The sequence below is a fragment of the Dermacentor albipictus genome, chromosome 7 (assembly GCF_038994185.2).
Source record: "Dermacentor albipictus isolate Rhodes 1998 colony chromosome 7, USDA_Dalb.pri_finalv2, whole genome shotgun sequence".
NCBI lineage: Eukaryota > Metazoa > Arthropoda > Arachnida > Ixodida > Ixodidae > Dermacentor > Dermacentor albipictus.
This window is the reverse complement of record NC_091827.1, coordinates 37,398,118-37,412,864: the sequence shown is the minus strand read 5'-3', so window position 1 is coordinate 37,412,864 and position 14,747 is coordinate 37,398,118. Positions and strand designations below refer to the sequence as shown.

The 14,747-nt window shown below is 45.7% G+C and overlaps 1 protein-coding gene across 2 annotated transcripts in view; it reads right to left on the bottom strand.

Annotated features, from left to right (window-relative positions):
• Nucleotides 1-555: 555 nt before the first annotated feature.
• Nucleotides 556-14,747, bottom strand: part of LOC135905686 (A-type potassium channel modulatory protein KCNIP1-like) — a 348,523-nt gene continuing 334,331 nt past the window's right edge. For both annotated transcript variants that reach the window (XM_065436651.1, XM_070521905.1), the window contains exons 3-8: nt 12,177-12,304; nt 8,530-8,599; nt 7,342-7,412; nt 4,663-4,938; nt 3,473-3,535; nt 556-3,078 (exon numbers count right to left, since the gene is read on the bottom strand). In XM_065436651.1, the coding sequence (XP_065292723.1) occupies nt 3,031-3,078; nt 3,473-3,535; nt 4,663-4,938; nt 7,342-7,412; nt 8,530-8,599; nt 12,177-12,304 (656 nt within the window). In that variant the 3' untranslated portion in view covers nt 556-3,030. The remainder of the gene's footprint in view (nt 3,079-3,472; nt 3,536-4,662; nt 4,939-7,341; nt 7,413-8,529; nt 8,600-12,176; nt 12,305-14,747) is intronic.

Sequence of the window (14,747 nt, the reverse complement as noted above, 5' to 3'; positions counted from 1 at the left end):
GTGGAGCCAGATTGATAGAAGTGGAGCCAGATCGGTAGAAGTGGAGCCAGATCGATAGAAGTGGAGCCAGATCGATAGAAGTGGAGCCAAACGACGTCGGTATATCGAAATCGATGAAGAAAGACTTGAGAGTGTCGAACACGTGCCAATTGCGTGCTTTGATTTGGAAAGGAGAAAAGCAGAACCCCGTTCGCGAGTACCGCCCACCGCGCGTAGCAGCTCCACTGGATTATTTGGCAAGCAAATTACATGGTCGTGTTCCACCTTTTTTTTTCTATAATCACGGGTTCCCTGTAGAAATTGACTGGTAAAGGAGATGAAGTCTTAGTGCTCTTGATTGGCTCGTCTCATTTTGGTTGCTATATACAGTCTGCGCCGATATAAGGCAGAACGCTCGCGTTGCGTCCACAGCCGTTATAATTTTCAATATACTCAATTTCTGCGCTGGAATTCAAAGATTTCACGCGACATTCTCTGCGTGGACTACTTACCATGTGGCGGCACATGGTGTGTTCGGATTCCCACTTGCGTAGCTACCGATCGGTTATCAATTAGATATCTTTAAAATTGGGGGCTGCTGTACTTTGTATGGTTTCGTAGATATTCCACGCCAGGTGAAAAAAAATGTCAACTTCAACGGCAATCCGGTGGTGGGGAACGTTCCGTACATCGAGAATTCCCAGTCTTTGTTTTGTTCTTTATTTCAATACTGCAATGTCTTTCTTGCTGCATTTGCCCGTTGAAGCGTTAAAAGGTTATAAATTTGCTCGCTATGCGGAGGCAGTACGATTCATCTGAGTTTAATACATCGACGTTTGGCTGTAGCGATTTGTAATCCTCGTATGAAAACCTGTTGGCGACACATGACGAGGTGCCCCTCACTAAACCCATTTGATCAATACGGACTTTCATGCTGCACATGAAAAAAGCATTCCGAGCGCCGTGAGTATAAAGCGAAATGATATCTAGCGATGAGTCTTACGACGCTTTCGGCAAAGTCACGCATTTAAAACTATACAGGACCTACTATAGCAAACAAAAGTTTGTATGCGATAGAGTGCTTGGTAAGATCAAGGGGTGGCCAATTACAATGACGTGTACGTTAACGATTGTGACCGGTTAATCATAAATGGTCGTCACAAAGTAAAACCTTCGTAAATTCGAGTTCTTGGACGTATAGAAAAGCCCTCCGGAGAGTTTGAACTTCAGCGTTAGCCCTCGTGGCTGTTGCGGCAGACACACAAGTAAGGCGTGATAAACATAATGGAAGTTCAATTTTCAGAGCTCGAATGTAGAGGAAAAAGTCATTTAACGAAGCTTACACCGTCCAACTCGCGTCAGTTCTAGTAGTTTCGAAAACGAAGGTTGCGAAGTGCCTCGTAGTCGATAGCAATCCACTGGGGCACGTTAATATCGCGCAAATGGCATCTTTCTTTGACTCGCCGTTCTTCGTTTAAAGTTTATTACACAACGACCAGGTACTTGTAATTACGACGCACAGATTTATGGCGCTCGTAATAACGGTGCCACGGTAGCCCTGCCATTGCAGTTAAGCTTGAGCTTACCGTGTATTGCCACAGCGGTCGAGAGAGAATCGTTTCGTAAAGGCATTGTAATTAGAGCTAACAGAGAAAGAGCTAAGTTTCTTGTACTCCATCATCTAACGAGTAACGTGGCCGTTGCGAAAAGGAAAGCTCACTGCGCGCTTTGGCCTGCTAAATTTAGCGTGAACGATGTCTTTTTCCTTTTTTTCCCCTCCTTTTTTGCGCTGTATCGTAAGCACGTGTTCAAGCATTTGCTCAAACTTATCGCGAGAAACTGGGCACTTACATTGCCGCTTGATTTAATCAGCGCCTACAGCAATATGAACGAGCTTTTGTTGCCATGCGTAGCATTACGAGGCCACAGGCAATGTTTTCTATACCTTATGCATTGAACGCGCTGTTGTTGTTTTTCTTTTTTTGCACAAAACGCAACAGCAACAAAGTGGAACGCGAGGCACAACAAACAGATCACGTTGTGACGACTGCTTATACCAGGTAGTACGGCAATGTATCTATAGGAGACACGAGGTAACAATGTGCTAACAACTAGCGGTCAAACGAAGTGTTACAACGCTGCTACTGTTTCGTTCTGTGCTCAAAATAGCGCGTTTATTACCGGATACTACTGAGCGAACCGAGTTTAATTTGCGGCCTTGCTAGTTTTCCCCTCTGTTCCAATCAAACCGCTGTTTTCTAGGAGAAAGCAAAGCGCTAATGACCAAGGGCAAACCACATACTTCGCAATGCCCCAAATAGCGACTGCTCATTTTAGATACTGTGGTGACGCGGTTAAATACGCAGCTGGTAACGAAGTGTTAACAGTTGCTTACCAGTAAAATGCCCCACGGCGATAATGTTTCGACTGGTGCTACGATATAACGCCTCCAACTGGCCTCAACCGCAGCCCTTGAATAGTGCCCATCCAAAGAAAAGAAAAAGTAAAGCGTTAAAATTGGGCTTTCCCAGTACGCATCCTACGTATGGCGCTATGCTATAGCTGCCCTGCCTCCTGTACCACTCATGTCCTCGCCTCTCTAAATGCCCGACTGACGCGTCAAAGAGACGATCCATGTGGTTCGGTCTTCACAGTAAGCCTCTCGAGCAAGAGCGATCGCGTACTCGCTGTCGAGCCTCCGCCCGTCAATGCATGGATGATTGTGCCCTCCAAGAAGCAAGCGCGTGCATGTTCGAACGCAGCGCCGGACTTGCGCATGAAGCCTAGCTCCACGCGAGGCGCTGCCATGTAGTTGGCGCGCCGAGCCAGAGCGGCGTCGAGGTGTTGCGACGCGGGACCGACAGGCGGCCGGCTTGCTGCGACGAGAACTGAGGCGAAGTATTCTGCGTCGACGACGTCGGTTGCTGTTGTTGTGACGTTGCCAGCTTCGGCCACCCTGACCTGGTCGCTCGGGGCGCGCGCAAAGTGCCCGCGCACCCACCGCCATTTCAGGTTCCACCATGTAAAAACGGCCTACAGTATCTGGCACTCTCATAGCACCGTGTCGAGGATGGCCAGTGACTTCATCACGTTCTCGTCCTGGAAAAGAGCAATGGCGCCGGTTGAGCGAAATATAAATGAATGAATGCTCACACAACAAAGGCGCTGCGGACAGGTACTGGTCAGACTATCGAAATCTTCGAAATTGGGTATACGTTCAATTTTTAGCAGGGGCATCATCCAAACAAGCCTTATTTGTAAGTGGACATCAATGTGTCTAGAGATCAACTGTGACTATCAGCGCTCCTATATACCGATATACAAAACATGTTGCCATGTGTGACCGTAACGAGTTAAAGAGACCATTGATGGCTGGTGAGTAGCCAGAAAACATACAGAATGTCTTCGTCCAGGAGCGCTTAGGTAATTCGTAACATGATAAAGGGTTACACTTGGAGGCAAGCCGGCTGTTTTGTTTGCCTTCGAGGCTTACCTTTAAGCAAGTTTCGATGAACTCGTCGATGGTCACGACTCCATCTTGATTCAGGTCCAGTTTCTGCGAAAACATAAGACCCGTCAGGTCTTGTCGCATCACTTCGCAAAGTTCATCAGTGGGGGTGAGCAAACATTAGGCGACTAGCGATTGCAACATGTGGGTATGGAGCAAACGGCGGTTAGAGTTACTGTAACTGACAGGAAAAATTCGTTTTGTCCTTTCGTACACTCATCAGGTTGACATTTCTATTTTAATCTGATATATTCGGCACTCCCCAGTGAGCGTTCGGATGGCTGACATTTCCTTTATAACTCAGTGTTTTTGATTGGGCAACTATTGCAACAGTGAAGTCGAAGGGGAAGGGAACCAATTCTACCTCGAACGCGACAGGCTACACATCCGAACTCCGCCTGTCTTCCATCGTCTCTCGTGGATACAGTGGTCTCTGCGTAAATAGTGTTTGAAACTATAACTATGAGCAATATTAAGTATAACATTATGGGCAAATAATCTCCAAGACGTTTTGTCTAATGCACTATAATACGTTGGAACACAGTTGCCAAGTACACATTCTCTCGTTGCTTCCTTGACAGCTTAATCCTCCGGAACTCAAATGTAGCTAACCTATCATCACCGCATACACAAGTCGTTGGTCTTTACGATTTTATAAAGCTAATTACATTTCTTTAAGTCATATGACCTGTGGCGGCATTACCCAAACTGGTTGATTTGTTAAAGTGCCAACCTCTAGCAATGCGTCAGTTGCGTTGACATCAGTCACCAGCGCTACAGCGAGCTATGGTCAGCACTCCATCATGTGATACTCTCTCGATCTACGTTACGACTAGAAATGCAAATGCTAGGAAATTTTAAATGCATATCTAACGCAAAAAAGAACATGCTAAATATGCGGTTTTCTACACAGTACGTAAAGTTTGCTCTGCCGTATAATTACTATATTTGCAGTGGTGCACCCTTTACAGGAGACGCAACATTTTTTTTTGTATGAGAAACGAGAAGAAAAAGAAATTAAATAGAATCGTTACATTAGCAAGGACGTAGTTGCCACTCAGGGTACACTTCAAAAAGCTTTGTATTTGTCTCCTCTGAACCAAATGGTACTGCAGTCTAGGGGCAGTTACTATAACTGGCAAGCTATAGATGCCACGCCCGTCTCGATCGCTTACCTGGAAGACCCTGTTGGCGTGGTCCCTGACGGAGTCCGGATCGTCATCGTCTGGCCCTCCGCTTCCTGCCCCCGCAGAGGAGGCCCCGCCCCCCGTGCTTGACGAGGGGTGGGCGTGGTGGGGGGCGCCCACCAGGCTGTGGATGGAGACGATGATGTCCGTCATCTCGTCGCGCGAGATGATGCCGTCGCCGTTCAGGTCGTACAGCTGGAACGCCCACCGCAGCTTGTCCACGGGCGCTCCACGCGAAAGCGCCGACAGGCCCACCACGAAGTCCTGCGCCCACCCAAACGACGCCCACTCACCCTTTGACAAGCGTAGTACGCTGGGAAAGTTGCGTCCCGGACAAGTTGCGCAGAACGAAGGACAGACTCAAGCTGGAAGACCAGCATGCGTGCGCTGTGTCCTGGCTTCCATATTTTGCATTGTCCTTCGTTTCACGCGCCTTTCTTTAGAATCAGTGGTCGAAACTCGTCTAAATGTGACAACCTAATAACTGGAGCTGACAGACAAATGTACGCCCATGTTGGGACACACTGGGTCACATTAGGTTACTTTGGCCCGATACAGGATTTTTATTAGACCCGCTAAAAGCAAAAGTACGGGCAGCTGGGCGAGTTAGTGTAGTAACACGAAGAAACATCGCCGATGACAAAACCAAGAAAAAAACAAGACATTGCGGTGGCTTCCAACTGAACTTAATCGAAAAAAAATATCAACAAAAATTTAGGCCCCTTTTATCCGCGACTTGGCTGAATAAAAACAGACACGGCAGCAAAAAAAGCTATGAACTTAAAAAAGAAGTGCAAAGCAAAAAAAAATATTTCTTGACACGGGCCCTTGCGATGTATATTGTGAACCCACTGCCGGTGAAACCGTGATTACGTGCAGCTGTACTCGGCATCTCTGCGCGGAGCGCGTAAATAGCCGCACGGCGAACTAGCCGTGGAGGCAGTTTATAGTAGTGGAGGCTGTTCGACGCGGTGTCACTTTGATTCCGGCTGCGATGTCAAACCTCGGCAGAACAACGTGCGTGGCGTTCACACGGCCAAATGCCATAAAGATTAGGGTTAGGATAGACACGAGATATATCCTATTTCTTCCCTTGCTAGTGGCAATCAACGGTTGACTTGCACTGTCATCTTGAAGGTGACAAATGCGAAACACTTCAGTAATTTAAAGGTTAAGATGATTGCGGTGGATAATGTTCCAGTGCTACTTTATGCACATGCCTATCGCGCTCAGAAGGAGCAGTCCGAGGAACGAAAGGCAAAAGCATCAGCGTCAAATGAGTTACGTGACGAATCGGTTTAGCATCGTTATGCGTGATCTTAAATGTTAGCGCTTCTCTTCTCTCATTCCTCGTTGTTTTGCCCTTGTCCCACCCGATTCCCGGTGTAATAGCGAAGACTCCGCAGAACACAAATGTAATGTTTAACAGTCTCGGAAGAGAACAGCAGCTTACGATAGGTAGCGAGGCACTGGAAGTGGTAAGGGAATGCATCTACTTAGGACAGGTAGTGATTGCGAATCCGGATCATGAGACGGAAATAATCAGAACAATAAGAATGGGCTGGGGTACGTTTGGCAGGTATTCTCAGATCATGAACAGCAGGTTGCCATTATCCTTCAAGAAAAAACTGTATAACAGCTCTGTCTTACCAGTACTCACGTACGGGGCAGAAACCTGGAGGCTTACGAAAAGGTTTCTACTTAAATTGAGGACGACGCAACGAGCTATGGAAAGAAGAATGGTAGGTCTAACGTTAAGGGATAAGGAAAGAGCAGATTGGGTGAGGGAACAAACGCGAGTTAATGATATCTTGGTTGAAATCAAGAAAAAGAAATGGGCATGGGCAGGGCACGTAATGAGGAGGGAAGATAACCGATGGTCATCAATGGTTACGGACTGGATCCCAAGGGAAGGGAAGCGTAGCAGGGGGCGGCAGAAAGTTACGTGCGCGGTTGAGATTAAGAAGTTTTCAGGGACAACACGGCCACAATTAGTACATGACCGGGGTAGTTGGAGAAATATGGGAGAGGCCTTCGCCCTGCAGTGGGCGTAACCAGGCTGGTGATGATGATGATAATGAGTGAACACCATGTTAGATAAGGTATGGCTAGGTTGGTGGCTAGGTTGTTTGTTCGTTGCTTTTATTTCTTCTTTTGCTGCGCCTCTGTACAGAATCAGCGTAATGCTGGCCTTGGGGCGGCCAGGCTGTATTAAGCCCATGATAGACTGTTCTTTCGGTCAACCAGAACAGCAGTGACAACGAGACAGCACCCAAGCCGTAGGCAGGATGCGAAGTTCAAGTGGATTCTGCGAGACATAGTACCCTTGTTTGCTTCCACAGCGTATCATTGGTGCCGAAGGCTACCGCAGTGATTTCTCAAGTTTAGACCGAAGGAAGGCTAAAGACAAGGTGTCAAACACGCTGTGTTAGTCGGAAGGCACTGTACCCCATTCGTGGCATGCCAGCACACTGCATGCTGCTCTTCACCTCCTTGAATAAACAGTGTTCTTAACTACTTGCGAGTAATCGTTGGCTTATCCAACGAGTTACGCATTTTATTGGCTAATAAGTGAATACGATAGACAACGAAACTGACCGAGAACACGATATTCGCGATTTCAGGCAGCAAACAATGTACAGCAAAACAAGTTGCCAGGTCACTCACCTGGAAGGTTATTGTCCCGTTGTGGTCCCGGTCGAACGCCTGGAACAAGTAATGCGCATACTGGCTAACATCTGCGAGAGAAAAAGAAAAGACCGATGCCCGACGTGAATCTCTTGCTTTTTGTGCGATTCTCATGGTAAGTTGGGTGCAACGCGTAAAGCCCAAGCCACGTTGATCCGGACAACGCGCACTAGTAGCACTAAGTAATTCTTTGTTTTCTATGATAAACAACTAATAAAACTAAAGGAAGGGAAGAAAACTACTGCTGACAGCATGAAACAGTCTAGTCAGCTGATAGTTGAACGGCGGTCAGCAGCAGGGAGAAAAGGAAGAGAGAGGGGGATGACCGAGGTGATAGAGTAAGAGAAGGTAATTATTTGCATAAGTACAGCAAAGTGACTAGGTAAACGTTTACCCATAATTCGCTTTTAAAACACCTTCCTCTAGAGATTTGGCGGTCTAATATCTGCCATGAGCTGGAACTGTTGAACGATAGTATACCATATGTAGTCAGCTAATATTCGCAGGCCGATCCTTCGGCAAAAGAAGGTTCGTACGTTTGCCTTAATACGTGAAGCATAGAAAGCGGTAAGCGGTAGCTAGTGCCTTCTTACGCATAGGAAAGCGCCAAACAGAAGTGCGTGTAAACGGTTGAATCTCTCCTACGGCTTTTCCGAACAACAAGCCCTTATGCGACAAGTTTTTAAAATGCGTCCAACAGGTTCAAAGAACAACATTCCACGCTCTCGTTATTCCCAACCGCCCTCCGACCGATCGGCGATCTCCAATGACACATGTTTCGCACATAATAAGGCTAGACTGTTTCAGCAGCGTAAGTTGCATATGAGAGTCGACGCAAGGGCGTTAGTCGCTTTTTTTTAATGAACAACTGCTACTGCATTATCCTTTTTAGTGCCCTGCCTTTCGCTTGTTGACACCGGCTACAGTTCTCGTAAGAAAACATTTTTCGCTTCGCTAGTTGGTTCATGCTTACACAAACCTTACATAGGACAGAAAAGGCAGACCCAGGTAGCGCTTGTCTTGCGTCTGCCTTCTTTCGTCCCGTCTAATGTTTGCGCCTGCTAATCCATTTGTCTCCTTTCGCCTCTGAGTTTGTTCGTCGCTGTTCACTAGCTGACGAGACAATGTTCCTGTTACTGCTCACACTTCTAACAAGGAACACATTACCTCCGTGTGGGAAGAACTGTGCGTAGATTTCCTTGAAGGTGTTCTCATGTACCACGCCAGTGGGACAGACCTGCACCGCCAAAGGAGAGAGACAGTCATTGAAAAATTTAAAAAAAGAAGAAGATAGGCAATGTTCAGGAAAGAACCACATTACATTTCATAGTACTGGCATCAAACGCCGGGAATCCCATGAGGGGCATCGAATGAGAGCATCATGAAAGGGGCATCAAATAAGGGGCAGCACATAAGGGTTGAGGTTTCGATTAATTAGGAACTCTGAATCCTGCAGCCCGCAGGAAGCACTTCGAAGACCAAAGACACGCTGATGAAGGTAAACAGATAGCTCAACGACACGAAATTGCTTCCAAAACAGACTGCGAAATACCGGTGAAAAAGTTTATTTCACGTAGTCACCGCATGTATTTTTTTTCTTCTTTTCTTCCCTAAAGAATACCTAGATAGCATCTTCAGGCATTTGTGTTGAGTGTTTTATGAATTTATACTACCTGCCTCATTTCATATTTGTTGTCGTGGTCTCATATTACATCTCGCCCTCACACTGACCCGACAATGGTAATGCAATAAGGCTAAGCGCTGGGTGAGTTGTTACACATTATTATTATTATTATTATTATTATTATTATTATTGTTGTTGTTGTTCGTTTTGAAAACATATATATTCTAGAGAAAAGGGAAAGCGAGGAGGCAGGCTGGCAACTGCCACCCGAAGGGACACAACGCTTGCCTACTCCTCCGAAAGGAGGAAGAGAGAGAAAAACATAAAAATGGAAGATAGGAAGGAGGGGAGGAAAGAGGAAAGAAAAGAAAGATGACAAATTCCAAAGAATGAAGTAGAGCACACCGTTACAGGTCACACAAAGTAGGGCAGATCACTGCAAGTGACGCTACTAAAGAAGGTTAAACCGAAGAAATAGTGCTCGATTTATAAACGTGAACCCAAGTTAGTTAATTCTAGAAAAGTGAGGAGAGCGCGCGATGAGCCATGATCGTGTCGAGACGCCCAACCACCGGGGCACAAAGATTCGTCTAGTGTCGTACACCGCCGGCTGAGGACGTGACAGCTTCTCACTAACAACAAGCGCTGCGCACTGAAAGCGGGGCACTCCAGTGTCAGGTGCTGAAGCGCCTCGCACGCAACCGCAAGACGTATGCGCGACGAATTGGCCGCACGTCCTTGTCCGTACATAAACGATACTTGATACTTGAAAAACACGGGACTCTCTGACAAATTGTGACTGTACAGTGCGGGACGCAGGACTGCACGGTGACACTGCGTAAGACTAGGAACGCCTTTGCGGGTTGCGTGACAGGGTCCACAGAAACAGTTCGTGTGTACGTGCGTGTGTGTGTTTAGGTTTTTCTTTTCTTTTTTTATCCTTCTCTCTCTCACCTATTGCATCCTCTTGCCCCTCCTCCAGTACAGGGTAGCCAACCGGAGATAATCTCTGGTTAACCTCCCTGTCTTCCCTTTGCCTTTCTCTTTCTCTCTCTCTCTCTCTCTCTCTCGCACACGTTCACACAGCCAAGCCATTAGCTTGAGTAGTTGCGCTTTAGCGGAACGAGGCAAGCCTCGATCGCGAACGCGGAGTTCGGGAACGTTCCATTTGCGACCCACTGGTCTGGATGGATGCTGCTTAAGTAGGTGGCGAGTAGGCTGGCCCATCAGCATTGTCCTGTGCACTTTTTGTCTTTGTGCATGCGTCTAGTTCGCTTCTTTAATTCCGCGTTTAAGGCGATGCTAATGGGTACACAGCGAGGAATAACTCTATTGTTACAGGCGTTAACTGGCGTAATGGCCTGTAGCCGCCAAGACAAGTGCGAGTAGTCAACACTGACAGACAGATGTTGGCTTACACGTTGAAGCACTCATTTCGTCTACATTATCGCACACGTTTTCCACAGCTTGTGAAGACCGGACCATCCGTTTCAAATGCGTGCACACTGGCCAAATGAAAAGGGGGAGAGGAGGGGGGGGCGAGAAACACAATTGTCTATTCAATCAAGATTAGAGAGCTGCAGAGTGCAAATAGCCAGGACTAAATAAACCCTGCGCATTCGGCATACCACGATCTTATTCTATTTCGTCTGTTATTTTTTTTATTCGCTCGGCCATATAGACAAACACTCGTTTCAGTTACTTCGCCTCTTCATTTCCCCTTGTATTTTCCTGTCGGTAAGTTACGCCCTTAAATCTTTTACTGAACCCGTAAGGGACCCACCGTGGTGACATAGTGGCTTCGGCGTTTCGCTCAAGGTCGCGGGATGGCATCCCAGCCGCGGCGCCTGCATTCTTTTTGGGGGCGAAATGCAAAAACACCCGTGTAACGTGCCCAGGGTGCACGTTAGAGGGCCCCCAGGTGGTCAAAATTATTCCGGAGTCACCCCCTCCCCCTCTACGGCGTGCCTCCCAATCATATCGTAGGTTTGGCACGTGACACACCAAGAATCCAAAATGCCGAAACCTCTAAGGGTTAATAAATAAAAATAATATTTAGATGAAATAAACAAAATTTGCATGCTGTTAAGCGCTAATTTTTTCGCATCACAATTTCACAATTTTCACAATTTCACATCACAATATTCACAATTTCGCATCCCGCTGACCAACGGTCAGCGGGATGCGAAATTATTGTCAGCGTTTGCTGATCCCGCTAATCTTGTCGAGATGATGTTAACTTTAGCCATGTTGCTAGGCAGATAGCAAAGGCAGTAGGAATTCTGGCAAAATTCAACTTCCACTTACAAGCAACTGCCTACTTTCATATTTGTAACGCACTCTTTTGCCCGTTTAAATTATTGCAGTCCAGTCTGGGGCGCAACAACGTTAACAAACCTGAACCAGCTGCTTATATTACAGAACGAAACGCTTCGTCACATTGTGCGCGTTGAAAAATACTGCGCACACAAAATTCATGCTAAAAATGCAGTCTAGTGTCTGTGCTTAACTTGTATCTATTAAATCTAGCCAGAAAGTACAAATGCGATTCAGACAGGCTTCTACGTACGTTTTCAACGTTGACAACACTCACAAGGTCTTGTAATTCACGCAGTAATGATATTTGGAAAATACCCTTTACATGCCCTATGCTAACAAAACAAATGCTTCGTCATACGCTTCCAAAACTGTTAAACGAACTTCAACAATACGGAGTCAATTTAGAAACAACTGAGAACTGTGAAATTTACGCTTTCTTTTTGTCGCGAGGGATTGATGAATTTTTTCGATGTGATTAAGTGCGCATTATGTAAAATTCTACTGCCGAGTTTTGAATTTTTTCATTGTTATAGTTATATAAAGGAACAAAGAATTTACTGTCACGAATACGTGAGTGTTTATCATTATACAATGTGCGCAAATATTTTTGCAAGTATTTCCACGCTCTTACTGCATGCCATGTAAACGGCGTCTCGAAGCTTCTCAATTGGGTAGATCTACTTTTTTTTCGAGCACTCGTCCTCCACGAAAGAACAGACTTGTGGAAGGAAAAAAGTTTCGATTTGATTTAATTTGATTAGATCCTTACAGTGCTATATCAAATAATCTTAACGGAAACGGCAAAATCATCTTGTCGGACACTTCTGCTCTACCTACGTTTGCAGTGGCGAGAAAAGTGTCGCGCGCCCACCTGCTTGAATCCCTGGTACATGAACTTGAGCTCCTGTCGCGAGAACTTGGTGGCCCTGCAGAGGTCCTCGATGCGCTCGGGCTGGCACCGCACCGCCGCCACCTCCACCTCCTCCACGGGGTCGTCGGCTGCGCCAAAAGAGAGAGAGAAAGGAATTTGGAAATTGAACGGGATTCAATTACTGCTGTTCGCTTTTCCCCACAAGCACAAAACAGATTATGCTTAATACCATCCCGTACAGCAGAAGAGAAGAGAGAGAGAAAAAAAAATCCGAAGCCCTGGACAATTCACGCGTTTCAAGATTCATTCATTCATTCATTCATTCATTCATTCATTCATTCATTCATTCATTCATTCATTCATTCATTCATTCATTCATTCATTCTATAATAAGATAAGGTCCACTGCTAGCTGGAATACAGCAAGGAAGGAACATAACGCAAAGAATAGAGCTTCCAATTCAAGCACAATTATAGAGATGAAAAATAGTCAGGCCTTAAAATGGCAAATAGATACGCATGAAAGATTATATATACTGGTGACATATGCTAAATAGGATACACTACATAAAATGTGGTGTAAATAGCAGCCTCTGAATAAAAAAAAGTCGCACTTTCGCCCGAAAGACGAAACATCGATTGCTATGGCAAATTAGTAGACCGCTACACAAAGTAAGGATAGTAGATTTATCGGCCGTATAAACTCGGACATATTCGCTTAATAAATGAAATAACAAGCACGGCGCCAGCGCACACAAGCAAACATGAACACATCACACTCGATGAGTGCGGACACTCCCTTTGAAAACGCAGGTGTGAGTAAGCGCGGCAGCAGCAGCGAGCGAAGTGATCTTCGTGCGGCCTATCGTTTCAGAGGAAGAGCCGCGAGAACACAACGCGCACAAAGGTATGAGCCATCTGCAGATCCTTTTCAAGACACGGCGTGCGCGACCGTGCGCCGCCGTGCAAAGTACGCACTTGTTGGCAGAGTCGAAGCCGCCAACAAGTTAGAGAGAGGAGAAACGAGGAGGAGTGAAGGCGGAGGAGGAGAGTGTCGCTACTTTACGAAGTTTAAGGGGCTCTAATACAAACTAGAGCGCCACCTGCCGCTTCTAGCCAGTGCCAGGCGAAGCTCTCGGCGGAGCGCACAGGTTCCCTCTAGCCTCGGTGGAGCAAAACACTTTGCTGAACACATGGCCTCGGATATCGGGCGTAGCGCGCTGAGGCAGCGAGCGCCTGCCGGTCTCGGAGGCGATAGTGATCATGGGCGTCGCTTTTCGCGGCTGTTTTCGTCTTTTGAGTTCGACGCAGCGACGTAACATTGACCGCCATTTCGAAGCAGGGAAAAAACCATAACATCTGCACATAGGAAAAACAAAAGTGTTTTCATCTTTCAAAACCAACACAGGGCTGGTACTATAGCTCTCTATTCTGGCCTAGGGTACATCTCGCGATATACAATTCCTATGGGTAACAGCAGTTACTTATTGACCGTGTGATATCGACCGAGTGAAGACGTTCGCTCACTGGCGCCGACAAAGCGTACACTGCCCATCAATCTGTAATTTTTAACGCGAGAAAAGAGGCAGTTGGGAAATTCTTTTATTCTAGGACACATGGCTGAACTTGGGGTGTAATGGCCACTTTTTCTCTGTAACAAATTTTCACAAAGAGGCGGCAGCTATGTGACCAAAAGATAAAAGGAAATAAATGTCGGTGAACCATTGAATGTATCGTAGAAACAGCAGGTCTGCTGGAAATAAAAGAAAATAGAGAATTAAAGCCCCACAACGACAAGTGAGAAAGGTCAGGCGGGTGAGATGGTGCCAGCTGGAAGATGCGAGAAAATGGATGAGCCATTTTAGATGGGGCAAGCGAGAGAGCTTTAAAGTTTCGTGAGGGAAGCCGATGCCACTCAACTTACGAAAAAAAGACAGAGAAGACGCCGCGTGGCTTGACGATGATTTGATTGGCCAGACTGCGAAGTACAATGTGCAAAGTGTGCCCCTCCACGTTATTTATGTGTCTGTGGATTTTCATTAACGTTAGAAAGAAATTAGCTTTCTTATCTTCTTGCGTTTTTTGTCTATTCAATTTCGAATACACCTTAGCGCTCATACAAAATTAAAGAAAGATTCCTGCCACCTGCGATCGTGCGAGAAATTCAAAACACACATTGTCACAAAGTGAGACACTAGATAGATAGATAGATAGATAGATAGATAGATAGATAGATAGATAGATAGATAGATAGATAGATAGATAGATAGATAGATAGATAGATAGATAGATAGATAGATAGATAGATAGATAGATAGATAGATAGATAGATAGATAGATAGATAGATAGATAGATAGATAGATAGATAGATAGATAGATAGATAGATAGATAGATAGATAGATAGATAGATAGATAGATAGATAGATAGATAGATAGATAGATAGATAGATAGATAGATAGATAGATAGATAGATAGATAGATAGATAGATAGATAGATAGATAGATAGATAGATAGATAGATAGATAGATAGATAGATAGATAGATAGATAGATAGATAGATAGATAGAT